General features: G+C 40.0%; 1 protein-coding gene across 1 annotated transcript in view; it reads right to left on the bottom strand.

Annotated features, from left to right (window-relative positions):
- Nucleotides 1–12,952: 12,952 nt before the first annotated feature.
- Nucleotides 12,953–24,123, bottom strand: part of LOC122560063 (breast carcinoma-amplified sequence 4-like) — a 30,893-nt gene continuing 19,722 nt past the window's right edge. The window contains exons 3-5 of the mRNA XM_043710267.2: nt 16,598–16,699; nt 14,663–14,797; nt 12,953–14,295 (exon numbers count right to left, since the gene is read on the bottom strand). Coding sequence (XP_043566202.1) covers nt 14,176–14,295; nt 14,663–14,797; nt 16,598–16,699 — 357 coding nt within the window. The 3' untranslated portion in view covers nt 12,953–14,175. The remainder of the gene's footprint in view (nt 14,296–14,662; nt 14,798–16,597; nt 16,700–24,123) is intronic.

Below are 24,123 nucleotides of genomic sequence, written 5' to 3'. Positions count from 1 at the left end.
TTCACTCTAACAAACATAATGACTGATATTTTTTGAAAGCCTTACAATTATCAGATGTCTCCTTATCTATGAACACACTACTACAATTAATACCATCAAAGTTTGCCTTACTCCAATTAAAAGTTTTAATTTTTTGGAAGGCTTATCCTTTTCCATAACTATTTTGAAACAAATGGAATTATGATCACTAGACCCAAAGTGTTCTCCTACTATCACTTCAGTCACTTGCCCAACCAAAGGTCAAGTTTTGCTGCTCCTCCATATTGATAAAGAAAATTTTCTTGAACACAAATTCTTCACCATCCAAATCTTTGACTGAGACTGCCATAGTGTTAATGTTTGGAAAATTAAAATCACCTATTACAACCTTGTTATTCTTACATATGTGGAAAGTTCCCTCTACTATAGACCTCCCAATAGTCAAATCACATCAGTGATCATTCCCTTTTTCTAATTTCTATCCATACTTTCACTGGACAATGTTTCAGAAATATCTTCTCTGGCTACAGCAGTGATGTTTGCCTTAATCAAAAATGCCACTCCCCCTCCTTTTGCCTTTTTTTTAACCTTCCTACAGTATCTGAAATCAGGAGCATTGATCTGCCAGTTTTGTCCCTCCCTCAGCCAAATTTCGGTAATAGCTATGACTTAATCATGGTGAAATTATCAGCAACATCTAATAGTCCCTTTCTACTGTCAGTTTACAATGCTTGTATCAGTCATGTTTGCTTTCGTTCAATGAATGTAACTTCCCAGAAACAAGTCTTGAATGTGATTTGTGTTCAACAAAAGAATTCATGAACAGAAATATGCTTCACCTTCATCTCAATGGCCCGTTGGAACATAACAGTGGGCTGCAAATCCAGAACTACATCCTAACAAGATGTCAAATGCTTTTCAAACAGCACAGGAAGGTGAATAAGCACATCTCAGACTTGTATTTAACGTAAAAAGTAACCAAAATCATTTTTTTTCCTCCTTCTCCTTAAGGACTTTTCTGTTTCTAGGTATCAAATCGGTAATCAATTGAAGATAACAAAACTAACTTTATAAAGGCACTTATAAATAAGGAAGGGAAAATAGCATGAATCAACAACTATCAATGTCATGTAATATTTTTGGAAATAAAATGCCAGAAGGGATGGAAATTCTAGAACAATACTGTAGAAAAAAATCTTTCAGCTGGCTCTACCTCTGTTGTTTCATCCTCCGTCTGACATTTGTGCACCAAGGAAGACATAACTTTGCAGAAGTCATGCTTTTAGATTTTTTTTTACCTCATGCAATAGTCAACAGTCCATGCCCTTAAAATTAGAGGCTTACATTGGAATATCACAATCTGATTTGCAGATAGCATGAGGCTTACGAAATATTAAAATCAATTGGGACAGAATAGTTAAGAGTTATATCCAATACATGAAGTCCAACAGAAAGAAATCACTCAACAACTTGCAATTACATTACACATTTCATACAGCAAACTGGAGAAATTTGAGTTCATCCCTTGTGGTTGGAGGGTTCCTCGGCAGAAGATGAGGCACTCTTCCTCCAGCCGTCGTGTTGCTACGGTCTGGCGATGGAAGAGTCCAAGGACCTGCATGTCCTTGGTGGAGTGGGAGGGGGAGTTGAAGTGTTGAGCCATGGGTTGCTTGGTCCGGGTGTCCCAGAGGTGTTCTCTGAAACGTTCCGCAAGTAGGCGGCCTGTCTCCCCAATATAGAGGAGGCCACATCGGGTGCAACGGATGCAGTAAATGATGTGGGTGGATGTGCAGATGAATTTGTGGCGGATATGGAAGGATCCATTGGGGCCTTGGAAGTAAGGGGGGAGGTGTGGGCGCAAGTTTTGCATTTCTTGCGGTTGCAGGGGAAGGTGAAGGTTGGGTTAGTGGGGGGTGTGGACCTGACGAGGGAGTCACGGAGGGAGTGGTCTTTTCGGAACGCTGATAGCGGAGGGAAATATATCCCTGATGGTGGGGTTCGTTTGGAGGTGGCGGAAATGACGACGGATGATACAATGTATATGGAGGTTGGTGAGGTGGTAGGTGAGGACCAGTGAGGTTCTGTCCTGGTGGCAATTGGAGGGGCAGGGCTCAACGGCAGAGGAGCGGGAAGTGGAGGAGATGCGGTGGAGAGCTTTAGAGGGTTGGTGTGGACCTGTTGGGCCAAATGGCATGTTTTCATTCTGTGGGGTTTCTATGATTCTATCATCCTTACTAAAGTAACTGTGGGAATATTGAGTGAAATGTGTTCAGCCTCCATTGAGATGTCTCTCACAATCTTGCTTACATTCGTAATCTAGCCTGCCAGACAGCTGCAATCAAGATGAAAGCTAGCTTCTTGGTGTAACAACCCTTCATTAAGTCATTGAGGACTCTAATCTAGTCGGATCATATTCCATGTATTGATGAATCCACTTGGTGGGATTGAATGAGAGGTAATCTCATTGAGAAAGAAAATTCTTGAAGAGCTTAACAGGGTAGATGCAGCAAGGATGACTCCATGGGTGGGTGGGGGAGTGTAGAACTAGGGAACACTGAGAATAAAGGGCCATTTAGGACTGCAATGAGCAGGAGGAATTTCTTCACTTGACACAGTGCAAGTCTTTCAAATTCTTTTGTACCAGACAACTGTGGAGACTCAGTCAATGAATTAGTTCAAGACAGAAATGAATTGATTTCTAGTTATTAAACACATCAGGAGATGTGGGATAATGGCATTGAGGTAGACCAGCCTTGTTAGCCGAGGAACAGGTTCAAGGGACCAAATGTTCAATTCCTATTTGTAATGGTTTCCTTGTAATTGTCAATGCTATATAAATTCTGGATTAATGGTGCTGGAAGAGCACAGCAGTTTAGGCAGCATCCGAGGACAGGCAAAATCGACGTTTCTGGCAAAAGCCCACTGATTCCTGATGAAGGGCTTTTGCCCGAAACGTCGATTTTGCCTGTCCTCGGATGCTGCCTGAACTGCTGTGCTCTTCCAGCATCACTAATCCAGAATCTGGTTTCCAGCATCTGCAGTCATTGTTTTTACCTCAATGCTATATAAATGTCTGACCTAGATATTTTTGTTGTGTTGCAATAAATATCATCTATCCTTGGAGATTTAGTATATTCGATTCTCCTCAATCTAAGTCTTTCATGTACATTGAAGGTGTTCATTTGTAATTTCTATTTGAGGAGGGAGATTGAGGAACTTCTTCAAATAGAGAAGTGAGCCTGCAGAATTCTGTCACAGAAAGAAGTTGAAGCCAAAACACCTGAGCTTTGGGTGAAGGGGATCAGAAGGATGTGGAGAAAGCAGGATCAGGGTACTTGGCTGGATCATCAGCCATGATCCTAGCAAATGGTGAGTAGGCTTGAAGAGCCAAATGACCTATTCTGACTAATGTTTTATGTTACCATTATCCTTATTTGTGAATCGTTCATCATAGAGAGGTGTATAGCACAGAAACAGGTATTTCAGTCCAACTCGTCCATGCCAACCAGATTCCTAAATTAATCTAGTCTCATTTTCCTCAAACTCTTCCTATTTATATACATGTACACATCTTTTAAATGTTGCAATTGTACCAGCCTCCATCACTTCCTGTCAGTTTATTCCAGACATGTACCACCCTCTGCATGAAAAAGTTATCCCTTAGGTTTCTATTAAATCTTTCCCCTTTGACTTTAAACCTATGCCTTCTGTTACCCTGGAGAAAAGATCTTGGCTATTCCCCCTCATGATTTTATAAATTTCTCTAAGGTCACCCCTCAGCCTACAACATTCCAGGGAAAGTAGCTCCAGCCTATTTGGCTCGGACCCTCCAACATCCTTGTAAATCTTTTCTGAACCCTTTCAAGTTGAAGAACATTTTTCCTATAGCAGGAAGACCAGAATTGGACACAGTATTCCAAAAGTGGCCTAACTAATGTCCTGTACATCCACAATATGACTTCCCAGTACCTTTACTCAATGCACTGACCAATTAAGGCAAGCATACCAAACGCCTGATTGACTACTGTCTACCTGCAACTCCCCTTTCAAGGATCTATCTGAGGTATCTCTGTTCGGCAACACTCCCCAGCACCTTACCAAGTGTTTAACTCCTGACCTGATTTGCTCTACTGAACTGTAACATCTCATTTATCTCAATTAAACTCCACCTGCCCATCCTTGGCTGTCCACTACACTACCAATTTTGGTGTCCCCTGCAAACTTGTTAACTACACCTATATTCATATCCAGATCATTTACATAAATGTCAAAAAAGCAGTGGACCCAGCACTGATCCTTGTAGCACACCGCTGGTCACAGGTCTCCAGTCCAAAAAGCAACCCTCCACCACCACCCTCTGTGTTCTACCTTTGAGCCAATTTTGTATCCAAATGGCTAGTTCTCCCTGTATTTCATGTGATCTAACAGTGTTAACCAGTCTACCACGTGGAACCTTGTCGAACACCTTACTGAAGTCCATATAAACAGTGTCCACCACTCTGCCTTCATCGATCCTCTTCATCACTTCTTAAAAAAAACTTCGGAAGCTAGTGAGATATGATTTCCCACAAACAAAGCCACGTTGACTATCCCAAATCAGTCCTTGCCTTTCCAAATACATTTAAATCCTGTTCCTCAGAATCCTTTCCAACAAGTTGCTCACCACTGATGTTAGACACACCAGTCTAGATTAGATTAGATTCCCTACAGTGTGGAAACAGGCCCTTCAGCCCAACAAGTCCACACCGACCCTCTGAAGAGTGACCCACTCCCCTATGTGTGCCCCTGACTAATCCACCTAACACTACAGGCAATTTAGCATGGCCAATTCACCTAACCTGCACAGCTTTGGACTGGGAGGAAACCAGAGCACCTGGGGGAAACCCATGCAGACACGGGGAGAATATGCAAACTCCACACAGACCGTTGCCTGAGGCGGGAATTGAACCTGGGTCTCTGGCGCTATGAGGCAGCAGTGCTAACCACTGAGCCACCGTGCTGCCCCATTTTAGATTAGATTATTTAGTGTGGAAACAGGCCCTCCAGCCCAACAAGTCCACACCTACCCTCCAAAGAGCAACCCACCCAGACCCATTCCCCTACATTTACCCCTTTACCTAACACTACGGGCAATTTAGCATAGCCAATTCACCCTAACTTGCACATCTTCGGACTGTGGGAGGAAACCGGAGCACCCTGAGGAAACCCACGTAGACACTGGGAGAATGTGGAAACTCCACACAGACAGGTGCCAGAGGTGGAAATTGAAACCAGGCCTCTGGCACTGTGAGGCAGCAGTGCTAACCACCATGCCACTGTGCCCTACAGTTCCCTGGCTTTTCTTTACCACCTTCCTTTAATAATGGTACTATGTTAGCCAGCCTCCAGCCTTCCGTTAACTTACGTGTGGCTATCGATGGTACAAATATCTCAGCAAGGGGGCCAGCAATCACTTCCCACAAAGTTCTTGGGTTCACTTCCCTAGCTTCTCTCAAACATTCTAGGTACATATCCTGTCACAGGATTTATTATGCGTTTTAAGATGTCCAGCACCACCTCTAATTTGGACACTTTTCAAGATATTGCGTCAAGTTCTCTAGCTTCCCTATCCTTCACCGTAAACACTGATACAAAATACTTGTTTAGCATCTTACCCATCTCCTTCAGTTCCACACTTTCCTTGCTGATGTTTAACTCTCCCTAGTTACTCTTTGTCCTTACTGCATTCATAGAATTCCTTTAGGTTCTCCTTAACCCTATTTGCCAAAAGTATCTCTTCCTTTTTTTGCCCTCCTGACTTCCCTTTTAAATATACTCCTACTTCCCTTTTATACAAGTCTAGGGATTCATTTGACACATGCTGTCTTTACCTGACAGATACTTCCTCCTTTTTATTGACCAGAACTTCAATTTCTCTAGTCATCCAGCATTCCCTACTCCTACCACCCTTGCCCTTCACCCTAATAGGAATGTACTCTCTGGTTGTAGAGCTTCATATTCTTGCTACCAGCACACAGGTACCTGTTTTGAGGAGGGGCATTGGCTGTTGGCCAGTTTTGCTGGTCTGGCTAAAAACTTGTTTTTTTTTTTCAAATTATATTCTAAGAGAAAGAAACAAGCATGGCCAAACACTAGAATATTCCAACACCCGGTACTACAAAATTTAAGTTCACTGGATATATAGTACTGGCACCAGTTTGTAAAATGAACACATCAAATACTATTAAGCGAATAGATAATAAATGCCCTTTCCAATTATGGTACAGCTAATGTAAGATATATCACATCATTAACTAAACAAGCTACTTCAGAGAAAAAAAAATTGAATTTGGATAAATTAACTTGAAGTAATTTTCAAAATGCAAATGATTTAAGAAAATGGTATTGTTTTGTTTCTTAACCTTACCTTAAATTAGCAGTATATGAATCAGTTGGGAAGATAACTACTAATTTTGAATGAAGACCTAAAGACCATACTGCTTTTACATCAAAATTTATATTTTATAGTGGAAACTTGTATCTAAGACACCATATTAGAAAATCTTATCCAATCTCCATATTTATCAGAAATGAAATTAGCAACATAGATTTCTACTGAAATTAATTAATACCTTTATGCAACATGAAATGACAAACATATTTGATGTTTTGCTCTCAACTGCATTTGTACCGGAGAATTCCACAGGCTCACCACTTTCCAGATGAAGAAATTTCTCCTCTGCTAGGTCACAATGGCCTACCCATGTCTTTAGTCAATGACCTCCGGTTCTGGACTCCCCAGACATCAGGAACATCCTTCCTGCATTTATCCTGTAAAGTCCTATTAAAATCTTATAGTTTTCTATGAGAGAAAGTCATAGAGACATACAGCATGGAAACATACCTTTCAGTCCAACTTGTCCATGCTGACCAAGTTTCCGAAACTAAACTAGCCCCACTTGCCTGTGCTTGGTCCATGTCTCTTTAAACCTTTCCTATTTATGTACCCATTCAAATGTCTTTTAAATGTTGTAACTGTACCTGCATCTACCGCTTCCTCTGACAGTTTATTCTGCACGCGAGTCACCCTCTGTGAAAAAGTTGTCCTTCAGATCACATTTATATCTTTCTCCTCTCACCTTAAAGATATGCCCCTTAGTTTTGAATGCACCCATCCCAGGGAAAAGACATTTGCTCATTCACCTTATTTACGTAACTCATGATTTTCCAAACCTCAATAAAGTCACCCCTCGACCTGCGATGCTCCAGTGAAAAATGACCCGGCCTATCCCCATAATTCAAACCCTCTGATCCCGGCAACATGCTGGTAAATGTTTTCTGAACCCTCTCCAATTTCATAACTTTCTTATAGCAGGGCGACCAGAGCATTGCACAGTAGTCGGAAAGTTGCCTCACTAATGTCCTGTATAATGTCAACATGTGGATTCTGGGTAATCTAAGATGGAGGATGGGAAAAATTTCTGGCTGTAACAGCTGCTCCTTCTTTTGAGGTATTTTGGTGTTGGTGATTTCCTTGAATTCCAGAAGCAGCAATTATTATTTTATATGCTGTTGCATTGTTTTGGAACTTTGGAGGAAAAAAAGTCAAAACAGCAGCACTTTTAAAAGGGAGAAGAACAGACAAAGGAAGCACATGGTGAGATCAATGCAGGAGACAGAGCGAGAGAGAGAACGAACCCACATTGCTAACTGACAGAGTTAGCGGTTACTGCCTTTGCTGTTGAATTCATGTATTGCTGTACATTGGAGTCCCCCTGGGAAAATTAAAAAATATTGAAGTTCACAACTGATCTTGGAGGAACCTGTCTGGGAGAGGTCACAGCCAGGTGATCAGTGGATGTTTTAAGTGTGGCCTTAAAATAAGTTTGCAGTAGTGAGTAGAGTGGGTTCTTTATTGATTATGTTTTATTGAGATATGTCTCTTGATTGAACTTAAAAATATAAGCCAAAAGTATTCATTTAACCTAGAGCAGTGTTTTGTAGAGGAATACAACAGTGCCATTTTCTGGGTCTGTAGATTGAAAGAAGCAAAAATGGCCCTTAGTGGAGTGATGTGCTCTTGTTGTCAGATGTGGGAATTTAGGGAGAGTTTAGGCATTACTGAGGATTATATCTGCAATAAATGCTGTTGGTTGCGAATCCTATCAGATCGAATGGATCAGTTGGAGAAGCAGTGAGGAATTTACGAGAGCTAGGAATGTGATGGATGGCAGTAATAGGAAGGGGAGTAAGTCTCAGCTATAGTCATATAGATGGGTTAACTCCAGGAAAGGTAAGAGAAGTAGGCAGGTAGCGCAGGAGTCTTCTGTAGCTATCCCCATTTCAAACAAGTATGCTATTTTGGAAAATGTTGGGGTTGATGGATTCTCAGGGGAACATAGCATGAACACCAAGTTTCTGTTATTGAGATTGGCTCTAATGTAATGAGAGGTACATTGGGTTCCAAGCAATCGATTGTCTTGGGGACTCTCTAGTCCGAGGCACAGACAGATGTTTCTGCGGCTACCAGCGAAAAATCAGAATGGTGTGTTGCTTCCCTGGTGCCAGGATCAAGGGTGTCTCAGGGTGCAGAATGTTCTCATGGGGGAAGAGGGGCCAGCAAGACGTCATTGTACACATTGGAACCAATGACAAAGGAAGGAAAAAGGTTGAGATTCTGAAGGGAGATTACAGAGAGTTCGGCAGGAATTTAAAAAGGTCCTCGAGAGTAGTAACATCTGGATTATTCCCAGTGCTACGAGCTAGTGAGGACGGGAATAGGACAATAGAGCAGATGAATGCATGGTTGAGGAGCTGATGTATGGGAGAAGGATTCACATTTTTGGATCATTGGAATCTCTTCTGGGATAGAAGTGACCTGTACAAGAAGGACGGATTGCACCTGAAGTGGAAGGGGACTAATATACTGGTAGGGAGCTTTACTAGAGTTGCTCAGGAGGATTTAGACTAGTAAATTGGTGGGGGCGGGGGGGACCCAGGGAGATATTGAGGAAAGATTTCAATCTGAGACTGGTACAGTTGAGAACAAAGGCGAATCAAACAGGGCAGGACCTGACCAGGTGTACCCTAGAACTGTGGGAAGCCAGGGAAGTGATTGCTGAGCGTCTTACTGAGGTATTTGTATCATCGATAGTCACAGGTGAGATGCCGGAAGACTGGAGATTCGCTAACGTGGTGCCACTATTTAAGAAAGACAGTAAGGACAAGCCAGGGAACAATAGACCAGTGAGCCTGATGTCGGTGGTGGGCAAGTTGTTGGAGGGAATCCTGAGGGGCAGGATGTACATGTATTTGGAAAGGCAAGGACTGATTAGGCATAGTCAACATGGCTTTGTGCGTGGGAAATCATGTCTCACAAACTTGATTGAGTTTTTTTGAAGAAGTAACAGGATTGATGAGGGCAGAGCGGTGGACGTGATCTATATGGATTTCAGTAAGGTATTCGACAAGGTTCCCCATGGGAGACTGATTAGCAAGGTTAGATCTCGTGGAATACAGAGAGAACTCACCATTTGGATACAGAACTGGCTCAAATGTAGAAGACAGAGGCTGGTGGTAGAGGGCTGTTTTTCAGACTGGAGGCCTGTGACCAGTGGAGTGCCACAAGGATCCGTGCTGGGTCCTCTACTTTTCATTTTTTATAAAAATGATTTGGAATGTGAGCATAAGAGGTTACCTCAGATTACAACGGAATCTTGATTAGATGGGCCAATGAACTGAGAAGTGGCAGATGGAGTTTAATTTAGATAAATGTGAGGTGCTGCATTTTGGGAAATCAAATCTTAGCAGGACTTATACACTTAATGGTAAGGTCCTAGGGAGTGTTGCTGAACAAGAGATCTTGGAGTGCAGGTTCATAGCTCCTTGAAAGTGGAGTCGCAGGTAGATAGGATAGTGAAGAAGGTGTTTGGTATGCTTTCCTTTATTGATCAGAGAATTGAGTACAGGAGTTGGGAGGTCATGTTGCGGCTGTACAGGACATTGGTTAGGCCACTGTTAGAATATTGCGTGCAATTGTGGTCGCCTTCATATTGGAAAGATGTTGTGAAACTTGAAAGGGTTCAGAAAAGATTTACAAGGATGTTGCCAGGGTCGAAGGATTTGAGCTATAGGGAGAGGTTGAATAGGCTAGGGCTGTTTTCCCTGGAGGACCCGAGGTTGCGGGGTGACCTTATCGAGGTTTAAAAAATCTCTGGGGGAGGGAGTGTGGGCGCAGGTTTTGCACTTCCTGCACTGGCAGGGCAAGGTGCTGGGAGGGGGTGGCTGGTGGGGACTCGTGGATCTGATGAGGGAGTCACAGAGGGAATGGTCTCTCCGGAATGCTGATAAGGGTGGGAGGGAAATATATACCTACTGTTGGGTTTTGTTTGCAGGTGGTGAAAGTGGCGGTGGATGGTGTGATGTGTACGGAGGTTGGTGGGATGGAAGGTGAGGACCAAATCACACCAAAGCATCTCTGCACCCTCCATATAGTAACTCTTCCACACAGCTTTGTGTTACTTGTAAATTTGGAGACATTAACTTTAGTCCCCTCATGTAAATCATTAACATATCCTATGGTTTGTTTCCTGTCTGTCACTCGCCCATTATCAATGAAATACACTTACCTTAATTCCATGCACTTTAAATTCACATGCAAAACTCTCATAGCAGCCCTTATTGAATGCCTTCTAAAAGTCCAAGCAACTACATCCATTAGATCCCAACTCCACAGCTTTGAAAAATTCCAATAGATTTGCCATGATTTTCCTTTTGTAAATCCTTGCTGACTCTGACCGATCCTGTCAGTGCTTTTCCGAGTCTCTGCTATTAAATCGTTTATATCAGATTCTAACACGTTTCCCCACTGTCAATTTCAGACTAACTAGCCTATACTGATGTATTTTCTCTCTACCTCTTTTTAAAAAAATTTTGGAGTTACATTAGTTGCCCTTCAATCCATAGGAACTATTCCAGGATCTACAGAAATTTGAAAGATGACCACCAATGCATCCATAATTTCGGGGGCCACTTCCTTCAATACTCGAGATGTACATTATCAAGCCCTGGAGATTTATTGGCTCTGTACCTTCCTCTCTAGCCCATGTTCGCCAACACGTTTCAGATATTATTTGTGTCCTCCTTTGTGAAGGCAGAACCATAGTTTGTATTTAATTGCTCTGACTCCTCTTTGTTATCAGTTATAACTTCCCCTGTTTCTGGTTGTAAGGGAACTACATTTGCTTTCACATACAATCTGTTGTGTGTTCCCCATAAGCTTATTCTCATACCCTATTTATCTCCTTTTCATTCCATTTTCCTCCTTTGCTGAATTCTAAACTGCTCCCACTACTCAGCCCTGTTGCTTTTTTGGCCAACTTATATAGCCCTTCCTCGAATCGAACACTCTCTCTAATTCCCTATTGAATCAACCTTGACTGCCATTTCCACGCAAGAGAAAACCATGAGGAACTGAAAGAAACCCTTGAACCACAGTGAAAGACAAACCAGTGATTGAAAAAAAGCACAGCGACTGCATTGCTAAATCTCCCCCTGGAGTAGCATGACTACAAATCCTCTACACATCAGAATAGAATCAGAGATCTACAGCATAGAAAAAGGCCTTTCAGTCCATCGCATCTATGCAAGTCAAAAACAACTACTGATTCCCATATTCCAAAGCTTGGCCTCACAAGTGAAATGTTATGGTGGTTTCTGTCTCTACAATCCTTACAGGCAATGAGTTCCAGATTCTCACCACCTGAGTGAAAAAGGTTTTCTTCTCATCTCCACTAAACCGTTTATCTGTTGTCTCAACGTAGTTCATAGAAGACAGGTACAACAGGAACGTGACCAGCAAATTCCCTAGCATGAACCAGATAGCTAAAGATGTCCTCTTCAAATGTAGGCATTTTAGACAAAAGTTGTAGAATTGTGTAAACAAGTGTTGAAAATAAATGATCGCCAATAAGCACTGCTCAATATATGTATGTAACTCTATTCTGGTTATGTTACTGTGTCATTTTACTCTTGTCAATTATGCAAGGGGCCAGCTTGCTTAGATGAGAAAGCCACTGATACTAAACAATGGAAGCAAGATTTTTTGGTGCAAAATATGTCCAATCTACAAAACTATAAGAAATAATAAACCACACTTTTAAGTATATCGCTGCCAACATTTTATATAAACTGTATTGAAAATAAATTATTGCAACTGCGTGAATCTCAATTGCAAATTTTGAGCAACATGTCAGTTTTCAAATTGCACATTTTGTAACAATGTCTCCAATGAATTTGGATCCATATATCCTGAGAGCAGTTGACAAAGTTTGAATCTAGCTGAATATATGCAAACTAGAAACATAGCTTCATTTTTAGAATGTAAATCTATTCATCATTTATCTCCTATCAAATATACTTAACTAACCTTTGAACTCATTTCCATTGTAATTAACTGGAGTTTGTATGTCTATAAATTTCATTATAACTCATCAGATTTGTGTCCATGGTTGCAATATTTGATGGGCAGAAGGGCTTTTTGTGCTTATGCATCACTGAATGAAAATTATCATGTAGTTAGTTGACAGGAAATGTTTTATATAGATATTTCTTGTCCACTGTAATGATGTAAATCAGCTGTTCTTTTTATTACAATACTGTCCTCTAAAAATTTGGAGCAATCAAATGACCATGGGAAAAAGGGGTATATAAGTTATCTTATTTTTCTGACATGTAGGACTTTGCTAAAATAATTGAATGAGTGTGGTCTGGATATCAATGTGGGCAAAATCTGCACAACCTGTGTAGTCATCTGAATCTTGACTGCATGACAGTCATTAATTAATGTGTTCTCTCTATACAGTACGTTTTCTTTTGTTTTTAACCTTGACTTCTTTTCGTCTTACCATATTTCCATTTTGGTTTTATCACAATCCTTAGGGTGGTTCAGCTTTATATGACAGGAAACAAGTTTTTTGGAAAAGAATAAAAGACATTAGATTCATGAACTTTACTGGAAAACAAAATTACAATTCTTCTCTTCATGGCAAGCAGTGTTCTTATGCTACATTGTTCATATTGATAATTATTTTATGCTCAACTCAAGATTAGAAACTTACATGTTATGGGTACATTAGGAATTGCAGAATTTGTAGAATGTTCAAGCTTAACAGTGGGTTTCACACAATCGAGAAGACAGATCTCAATTTTATTTTTGAGTTAAAATATGCCCTTGCAGATTCATAATGTGCTAACTCACATGTTGCTTGCATTATCCAGGGGTTTAAAAGACAAAAGAAACACCACAATAAGGCTGAATCCTGCGTGGATTGGAGACAGGCAGAGGGTATAAAATTGAGCACCCCTCCTGCCTGTGGTGATTTAACAGGAAACTCCTGCCCAAGCCACAATTTTTCCATAGCAACCACAGAATCATGCCAAGTCTGAGGTCCAGAAACTTTCACCTCATGCTTGTGAGCAAGGGACAGGTGGCAGTAGGTTATCACATTTACAGGTCCCCATGTCCATTCCTTGATTCCACTAGCCCCTCATCCACCCAATCCATTTTCTGGTTCCTCTGTGCCATTTCATCCTGCCCCTTATACATTTTACCAGCAAATCTTCCCTAAAGTATCTGCAGCTCCACCATCGACTGGTTGAAGTTCAGCTGTGGCCTCTGATGTGGGTGGCATTGCTGTGACCAGAGAGTTGCCAGACACTTGAAATACCAGAAGTATTCAGAGATAGGACTTCCATCCAACTGAAGATAGAAGTCTCTATTTAATGGCCCACCCACTATTATATGGCTCTGGGCATGAGTGGGGGGGACAATACACCCACCTCTTTAGTCTAAGCTGTGTCTAAAGTCCTAACCTTTCTGATCTGCGACTTGCTTATATATTATGGTAGCTAAGGTTTTGTAGAACAAAATGCATTGGCAGATGGTGATCACTGCTGCATACACGTTTTGTATCTTTCAGTGCTAAGAGTGTCCCAAAAGTTGAATATTGCAGTATTGAAATCTTTGTTTTAGTAATGTTATATTTCACAGAAAATCTCTCCATAAATTGAAAGCAGACATACCACCTTGTATCCAAACTGAATTAGATGATGAAACAAACTGTAGAAGACTTGCAGTAATATTTTCAGTTTTGTTCTTTATGCAAATGTTACATTGTTGATGAATAGTGTCCTAGCTTGAGGGATGCATTATTACAATCAGGTTTTTGGCTTGCTGAAGTATGGCGTATCAGAACTCTCGGGAAAATAAGCCTCAGTTCTGTACAGACTGGGTAGCTCATATCTTGTGTTCTGTTGTTTGGGGCAGCTGCATTTCTTCTGTAACACAACAAAACCCAGAAGACATGCTAAGTAATTGAAGAGAAGCAAAATTTGAAATATAGCTGCATTTACGCAAACTTGCTCAGCAAAGAAAAAAATCAGAAGACTGCACCCCCACATCCCCAACAGCACTCGTTCCCCACCATTACCATCACCCGCAAAATACAAATGAAAACTGCAATGTCAATGGTATTAAGGCTGGATCATTGGCCTTAATCTCACTTTACATATCCTGACAAACCTAAATCGAAAAACTAGACAGTTATTGTCTAATGTTGAAAACTGTGACAGTGAATCACAGAAGAGAATAATTAAAACATTGAACAAAACTATATTTTCTGCTTTGTAACTTTACTTTGCTTACATTTAGAAATGAAGGTGCACTAATTGAAAGTAGAAGTCTACGAACACCATGAGGCAAGTTTCCACAGTCCTTTTCTGCCTGAATCACTTGCTGCTCAAGTGTAGCTGCATTCTGTCCAACCATCTTCACAAAGGTCTATAATGAGAGTTTCAGACAGAAAGAGATGGATGAATGAGCAAAGAATTTTTCAATGTTTTAAGATTCGATATTTGAAGTACTTCTTGAACCAAAAGATTATTTCTGTTTAGACTTATTAAATTTAGAAGCTATTTAAATGTTAACATTAATATCAACAGATGGGTTAACTTCGCGTATAAATAAAATTGAAACTGTGCCTTGATTTATAAAATACCAACACAAAGATAAAAATTAAACTCCAAAAGATCTTTGCAAGTTCTCAGCGGTGGGTGGTAGAAGGTGAAATTCTTAAAGCACACAAAGCAGCCTGTTTTTAGCTTATTTCTGCCCTTCAAACAATGTTCTGTTTCAAAAGTATGAATTATGTTACAATGGTTGCCTTGCTTTTGATGCAAACAGTTGTCAGTTCCCAAAGATTCCTTTTTAATAAAGAGAGCCTAGCAAATGCCATAAACTAGATTTGCTTGGTTCAAAGTTCATTACCCTCTCATCACAAAGCCCATTCCCAGATAAAACAAAAGTAGTTGGACATTCAGCCGTCCAGCCTGCTCTACCATTTAATATGATCACGGCTCATGTAACACTAAAATATCTTTGACCCACATTATTTCCAAAACCGTTTACACCCCATGCACTTTAATCAGAAATCTACCAACATCTACTTTAAACATACTCAAGAATTGAGCTTCCACAGCCCCCTTGGGGTAGAGAATTCCAAAGATTCACAACCCTCTGAATCAATGAATTTCTTCTCATCTCAGTCCTGGTATCACCACCTGGCTCTAGATTTCCCCAATCAGGGAATACATTTTACTTTATCTATACCTTTAAGTATTCTGTCGGTTTAAATGAGATCACTTCTCATTCTTCTAGAACCAATAGGCACAATTTAAACAAAATAACAGGGATGCCATTTCGTTTTGAGTCGAGGACAAATTAATTGAGTAAGACCTTGGAATTCTCTACTACGGAGCGCTTTGGAAGCTCAGTTTTTGAGTATTTTTAAGGTAGGAATTGATACCCTTCCCATCCTTCATCTTGTTGGTGATTAGAAGTCTATGTTCAGTCATTCATGATCACCTGAATGATGAGGCAGAATGACTAGCCTAGTCATGTTCTTACATTCCCATGAACAATATTATAGGATGTATGTAGTTCCAAAGAATATCAGCCAAGATGTTTGGCGTACAAACAAAATAACTGTGGAGAGTAGGCAGTGAGTACGTTATTACAATGAAGAAAATCAATAAAGCTGTGGGATAAAGAGTTGTAGTCCAGGATTTATATTCCTGTATTTCAAGTAAAGAAATAGCTGAGCTTTCCCAATTTTAAAAAAATGTTTTCAGGTTCTTACAATGATTATGCATGAATACACTTATACAAAGATTTCAGTAAAAGAACTTCAAGGATATTTCATAAAATTACAAATCGTTGTCACATTTCTGAAGTAAGCCTTTCAAAATTTAAATTTCTCTTCAACAAATCTGTCACTTCTGTGTGAACCATGTGAGGAAAATTTAACCGGCAGTTGTTCCACAATGCTGTTGAAGAACACCTTCTGCTATCCAAATGTGGTAACTAAATAGTACAGAGCACCTTGAAGCACATGGCTGAAGTGTAATGCTTAATATGAGGATACTATGCATGGACTTGGAAAAAACCATCTGCTTTAGGATTCATGCCACAACTCAAGCACATACTAGCACCATCACTTGAAGTCTACTTTACATTTAGGCATTTGAGTATCAGAAATTAAATTGAATTTGGTTGTGACGTGCATTTTGAAAAGTTGCAAACCTCCATCTTGTCAATCTTTGCATACACCTTCTTCATTTCCAATGCCTTGGCCTTTAGTTTAGGAACATTTTCATCCAAGATTTGTGATGAATCACTTCGAATCTGTCAAAAATGGAAAATTTTAGTTCCCTAATATAGGTATTTTCCCCAATTAGAATATGTTTGAGATGATGCTTCATAGAAACATCACTGTAATGGTTTACACTATCAGCCAGGGACAGTTTGCAGGCATACTCACTGTCAGCACATGAGCAGTTAGGTATTTAAAAATAGCTATTTTTGCAAATATTTTGGTAGCAGTTAATGTTATAATGTTATATGCTCTGGATAGCACCATTTATTTTGCCAGAAGAAGAGAAGTGCTAACCACTCAACCACTTGAGATTGTCCACCATTCAATATGATTCTGGCTTTTCTTCAAGTTCAATACCCTCATCCCACCATCTCTCCATATCCTTTGGTCACTTTAGCCACAAGAGTTAGATCTACCTCCTTCATGAAAGCATAACGTTTTGGATTCAACCAATTTCTGTGGTAGTGAATTCCATAGGCTCATCACTCCTGGGGTGAAAACATTTCTCCTCATCTCAGTTCTAAAATTTTAACCCTTAACCTCTTAAACTATGACCCCTGGTTCTGGACTCCCCACCATTGGTAACATCCTTTCTGTATCTGACTACTCTTGTCAGAATTTTACAGGTTTCCAAGAGATGCCCCCCTCATTCTTCTAAACTCCAGTGAATAAAATCCTTACTCAATCTATCCTCATGAGTCAGTTCTCCATTTCAGGAGTTAATTTGGTAATCCTTCATTGCACTCCCTCTACAGCAAGAACGTTTATCCACAGATATAAAGAGACCAAAACTACACACATTATTCCAGGTGTGGCTTTACCAATGCCCTGTACAACTGCAGCAAGACACCCTTACTCCTAGAATGAAATACACTACAATCTTTAAAAGTGATGCGATGAAATGTGCAAATAATAGACAGGAGGTAAATTTTCTTCAAAAAGAAAGAAACAGGTACTGATTATACTGCATAAATTACTACAGCTACAGTTCAAGGAATCTGGGTGTATCAGTAGACATAGTACTTATCAAATCCAACTACTGATTTGATGGCAATTAAAAACAATTGAACCAATACAGAATACAGAGAGATAAAACAAAGAACTACAAAACTGGAAATCTGAAACAAAAACAGAAACTACTGGAGACACTCAACAGATCCAACAGCATCCGTGGAGAGAAAGCAGAGTTAACATTTCAAGTTCAGTAACCCTTCTTCAAACCATTCTAAAGAAGGGTCACTAGACTCAAAACATTAACTCAGTCTTGTCGACACAGATGCTGCTAGACCTGCTGAGATTCTTCAGCAATGTCTGCTTTTGTTTCAGAATAGGAGAATGTTCTGCTAAAACTAAAACACTCTGGTCAGAATGTAAGGACCATGTCTTCTTAATTTTGTGTTTTTTAAAACTGTGAACTGAAATGAGAAAAAACTGTTTTAAAACCATTTCCAAATGATGCCTGCATGTTTTGAAAAGTAAGTCACTTGAAACCCATGCAAACAGCTCAACAGATTTTGTAAATAAATATTACTGACATTATGCTCTGTCATCCTAGACACTCCCACATGGGGAAGCAACCTTTCTGTCCAGTCCTCTCATAATCTTGTATGTTTCAACAAGGCCATCTCTTATTCTTCTAAACTCCAATGAATACAGGCCCAACCTACACAATCTCTCCTCATAAGACTGTCCCTCCATACCCAGAATCAACCCATTAATCCTTCTCTGGACTGCCTCCAATATCAGCATATCTTTCTTTTAGATAAGGGGACCAAAACTTCATAGCATTCCAGTTATGGTCTGACCAGTGCCTTGTATGGATTTAGCAAAACCTTCTTACTTTTATATTCCATTCCGTTTGAAATAAAGGCCAAGGTTCTATGAGCTTAAAATAAATTATCTGAACTAGCATCCTAGCTTTTTGAGATTTATGCAAGAGAGCTCTCAAATCTTTCTGCACTGTAGTTTACAGCAGTCTTTCTTGATTTAAATAATATCCAGCTCTTCTATACTAATGGCCCCAGCTCCGATTCCTGTAGCACTCCAATGTTGCCATCTAGCCAACTGACCTCTTATCCCAACTTCCAGTGTTCTATTAGTTAACCAATCCTCTATTCGTGCTAATATACTGTCTCCATCACCACGGGTTCTCACCTTGTTAAGTAGCTTAACCTAACCTTATCAAATGTCTTCTGAAAATCCAAATATATTACATCCACTGCTTCTCCTTTACTGGTCCTGCTCCACCCTTGTGTTCTTACCCCTGTCTGAGCATGTGTGTGAGAGAGTAAGGAGAGTGTAGAAGAGAATTATAATTTTAATTTGTAGTGTCATATGCAACATTTTATAAGTGTTTACCTGCAGTTACAATCTAATTATTTGTAATAAATAATAATTCTTATTCAAACAGAAACCTCGTGGGTCTTTTCTATAAAATTGGGTCCAGAAATCGGGTAAATTTAGAAATAATGTGTACTTAATCATAGAGTCAGAGATATACAGCACAGAAACAGTCCAACTCATCCATGCTGACCAGATATCTTAACTAAATCCAGTCCCATTTGTCAGCATCTGGCCTATATCCTTCTAAACTCTTCCCATTCATGTAGCCATCCAGATGCCTTTTAAATGTTATTGTACCAGCCTCTACCACTCCCTCTGGCAGCTCAATCCATACACGCATCACCTTCTGTGTGAAAATCGTTGCCCCTTATGTCCCTTTAAAATCTTTCCCTTCTCACCTTAAACCTATGGCTTCTAGTTTTGGACTCCCCCACCCCAGGGAAAAGACCTTGTCTATTTACCCTATCCATGCCCCTCATGATTTTATAAACCTCTATAAGGTTACTCCTCAGCCTTCAACACTCCAGAGAAAATAGTCTATTCGGCCTCTCTCTTAAACTTTTATTATAAATCTGGAATAGCAGGGCTTGATTTCCACTGTGTTGCATCAGTGAGTTTATCAAGACTGTAGCTTGATAGACTCACTGTAATGACCACAGACTTAAGGGAGAGGTTTAAATGGTGAAGGTGGTACAGGGAAAATCTACAAAATTGATGGTTTTATCAAAGGTCTGGAATAGCAGCATAACTACATTTTTATGGTGAAGATATACATTGCGTTCTTTTACATTGCATGGAGGTTTTATTGTTAATTTGTAGATTGCATCCAGTAGTCCTGCCTGTTTTCTCCACTTTTCCCATAATGAATGCCCAGGGAAAAGTAGCTTGTACTGCTTAGTGTTTTTGTGATCATTGCCACTAAATGATCGGTCCCCATTTGGTCAGTCTGTGTCTGCCTCTGTATATGTGCAGGAAGTGCTCTCGTTTGGTTACAGCATCAACGGATGCATTGGCTTGAATTTTGTGATCTGCTATGAAATATTTGCTCTCTCTTTAATCCCATCTTTCCTTCTCTTTATTTTGTTTCGGATATCACTGTATACTGAATTAAATATTCTAACTTATACTTTGTGAAAGAGGGTCTTCCTCAAAGTCATAGAGATGTACAGCATGGAAACAGACCCTTCGGTCCAACAGGTCCATGCCGACCAGATATCCCAACCTAATCTAGTCCCACCTGCCAGCACCCAGCTCACATCCCTCCAAACCCTTCCTATTCATATACCCATCCAAATGCCTCTTAAATGTTGCAATTGTACCAGCCTCCACCACTTCTTCTGGCAGCTCATTCCATACTCGTACCACCCTCTGTGTGAAAAAGTTGCCCCTTAGGTCTCTTTTAAATCTTTCCCTTCTCACCCTAAACCTATGCCCTCTAGTCCTGGACTCCCCGATCCCAGGGAAAAGATTTTGTCTATTTACCCTATCCATGCCCCTCATAATTTTGTAAACGTCTATAAGGTCAACCCTCAGCCTCTGACACTCCAGGAAAAACAGCCCCAGCCTGTTCAGCCTCTCCTTATAGTTCAAATCCTCCAATCCTGGCAACATCCTTGTAAATCTTTTCTGAACACTTGCAAGTTTCACACCATCTTTCCAAAAGGAAGGAAACCAGAACTGCACACAATATTCCAACAGTGGCCTAACCAATATCCTGTACAGCCGCAACATGACCTCCCAACTCCTGTACTCAATAATCTGACCAATAAAAGAAAACATACCAAACGCCTCCTTCACTATTCTCCACTTTCAAGGAGCTATGAACCTGCACTCCAGGTCTCTTTGTTCAGCAACACTCCCTAGGACCTTATCATTAAGTGTATAAGTCCTGCTAAGATTTGCCTTCTCAAAGTGCAGCACCTCGCATTTATCTGAATTAAACTCCATCTGCCACTTCTCAGCCCACTGGTCCATTTGATCAGGATCCTGTTGTAATCTGAGGTAACCCTCTTAGCTGTCCACTACACCTCCAATTTTGGTGTCACCTGCAAACTTACTAACTGTACCTCTTATGCTTGCATCCAAATCATTTATGTAAATAACAAAAAGTAAAGGACCCAGCACCGATCCTTGTGGCACTCCACTGGTCACAGGCCTCCAGTCTGAAAAACAACCCTCCACCATCATCACCCTCTGTCTTCTACCTTTGAGCCAGTTCTGTATGCAAATAGCTAGTTCTCCCAGTATTCCATAAGATCTAACCTTGCTAATCAGTCTCCGAAGGGGAACCGTGTTGAACGCCTTACTGAATTCCTGTATAAGTATTCCTCAATCTAGTGGATTAAGAAAACACATCGTTACTTGCCCCCTTCATAGAAGTCCCAGACCCCCTGCAAAGAACAGTGAGCTGTTTTGTCTAGTTGATGACATTTACAGCAATGTGGAAGCTCACAGACTCAACGGCCCCTACTGTACTCTGTGATTCTATGATATCTTCCTTTCCTATTCTTTTGGTGGTCAATCACTGCAACGTATTCAAAAAATTGCACATTTTCTTTAGCAATATAACAGAAGTTCATTATTCTAAAGAGTAAAAATCTAGCTATTTTTAAATTTCTCAAGAAATTACACCACTACCTCAACTTATTAAGGTTCTGTTTAACTGACCTCTGCAAGTTTATTTGCCATGGACTCTGGAGACAATTTGATTAATCTTTTCCAATGTGAACTTTCCACAAATCTGAGGACTTTGACTGTCTAAGTTCTAATAATATGCAAATTTCTAACCAAACTCTCCTAAATTGGAAGCTATACAAATTCATCCCTTCCACTGAGCTAACTTGTTCTCTAAACTCCTCCTAGGAGAGAATCTGAACTTGATTCTAAACTCTAATCCTGTCATCTTCTGTACTGAATTAAAAATAACTTGTGTAATTCTAGATTCTTCAGAACTGAAAACAAAAGTTATAGCCTCACATATATGCTCTACCTGTCATAAATCCACAAGTATAAACATTCATTAAGACCCATGAATGAATAAAAGTAGTCTGCAATCACCTGTTTTCTAATCTTGCTTTTTTAAAGAACCAGAATTAGCCAATACCCTTCTGCCTACATTTTGAAATCCAAATTCCAAAATATATTAATATAGCTAACTTTGCTTTAACTGGCACCTTATGAATCACCATTCTTGCTAAACAGCATGAATTATATACCACAAATACTGCAAAGTTTACTGTATTATTTATTCATTCATTCATGGGATGTGGGTATCACTGGCTAGACCAGCATTTATTGTCCATCTCTAATTGCCCAGAGGGCAGTGAAAAGTTAATCACATTGCTGTGGGTCTGAAGTCACATGTGGGCTTGAAGTCACATGTGGGCCAGACTGGGCAAGGACGGTAGTTTCATTCTCTAAAGGACATTAGTGAACCAGATGGGTTTTTCTGATAATTGACAATGGTTTCATGGTCATTGTAAGACACTTAATTCCAGATTTTTATTAATTTCAAGTTCCACTATCCGCCATCTGGATTAATAGTCCAATGATAATACCGCTAGGTCCATCATCTTCCCTTGATAATTCTGTCCAATTATCATAGTTTTTAAAAAAAAATTATTTACCTCAACTTAAATATATTTGTTCAATCAAATGGCCACACAAAATATCAACAGTTGACAGCACACTCCTGATCCCATAGGTGCCAATCAATAAAAAGTCTGCTGTATATATAAATTTTATATATTTTGTCTCAATGCACCTCATTCATAACCCAGCAACGTACTGTTGGGAGGTCCTTCTTCACTTAGAACATCAGCCAAACTCACTGAAAACTCAATACAATGCTTTGTTCTTTATTGTATTGTTTGTTCTTAGTATGTGAATGCTCTGGCAAAACCAATGTCTAATTGCCCTCAGGTAGGTGGCTGTGAGCTGCCACTTTGAGCTGCTGCAGTCCATGTGAGAAAGGCCCTTGTGAATTTGTAATTGGCAGCATAAACTATACACCCTTCCGTGCATTAGAATGTAATTTATCCTGTTTTTAAAAGATGAAATGAATGTTTTAATTATGTCAATGTCATTGAGTAGTGCAGGATGAGATCATTAGGTCCACTGTAGAAGGCTCTCAAAATGAGCATTATCACAGTGCTATTCTCTTGCCTTTTCCCTCTAACTCGGCACATTGTTTCTATTCAAATAATCATCTAATGTCTTCATGAATGAATTAATTGAACCTCAATTCAAACTACCTGTACTCTTCTAGGCAATGCATTCTAGACCTTAACCACCCACTGTGTAAAAATATTTTCTCACATTGCATTTGCTTCTTCGACAAAACACTTTAGGTCTGCACCCTCTCACTCTCCATTCTTTCATAAGTGAGAACAGTCTTTCTCCTCATCTACTCTAAGCAGATCCTACATGATTTTGAAAATTTCTATCAAATCTCCTCTCAACTTTTTTTTTGTCTGCAAGGAAAAGTTCCAACTTCTCCAATCTATCTGCATAATGGAGATTTTTCTTCCTTAGAAACATTCTTGTAAATCATTAGGGGTGCCAAGGTGGCTCAGTGGTTAGTACAGTACCAGGGACCCAGGTTCGATCTCACCTTGGGCGACTGTCTGTGTAGAGTTTGCACATTCTCTGAGTTGGTTTCCTCCGGGTGCTCTGGTTTCCTCCCACATTCCAAAAGGTCAGGTGAATTAGCCATGCTAAATTGCCCAGAGTGTTAAGTGCATTAGTCAGGGGTAAATGTAGGGAAATGAGTCTGGTTGGGTTACTCCTCGGAGGTTTGATGTGGACTTGTTGGGCCAAAGTGCCTGTTTCCACGCTGTAGGGAATCTAATCTAAACATCTTCTGCACCTTTTCCAAATGTGTTCACTGCCTTCCTAAAGCACCTCGAACTAATCAATACTTAGCTGAATTCTAATTAGTTTTTTTACACAAGTTCAGAATAATTTCCTTTCTCTAGTATTCTACATCATATTAATAAAACCTAAGATGACTTTTACTTTACCAATTGCTCCCTCCACCTATTTTGCCCCTTAATGATTTAAGCACATATACATCCAGGTTTGTCTTTTTCTTTAAACCTTCAGAGCAGTT

The sequence above is a fragment of the Chiloscyllium plagiosum genome, unplaced genomic scaffold (genome assembly GCF_037043375.1).
Source record: "Chiloscyllium plagiosum isolate Xiang-an unplaced genomic scaffold, Cpla_swu_hap1 HiC_scaffold_15, whole genome shotgun sequence".
NCBI classification, from domain to species: domain Eukaryota; kingdom Metazoa; phylum Chordata; class Chondrichthyes; order Orectolobiformes; family Hemiscylliidae; genus Chiloscyllium; species Chiloscyllium plagiosum.
The sequence above is the reverse complement of the archived record's forward strand: the minus strand, read 5'-3'. Positions and strand labels throughout refer to the sequence as shown.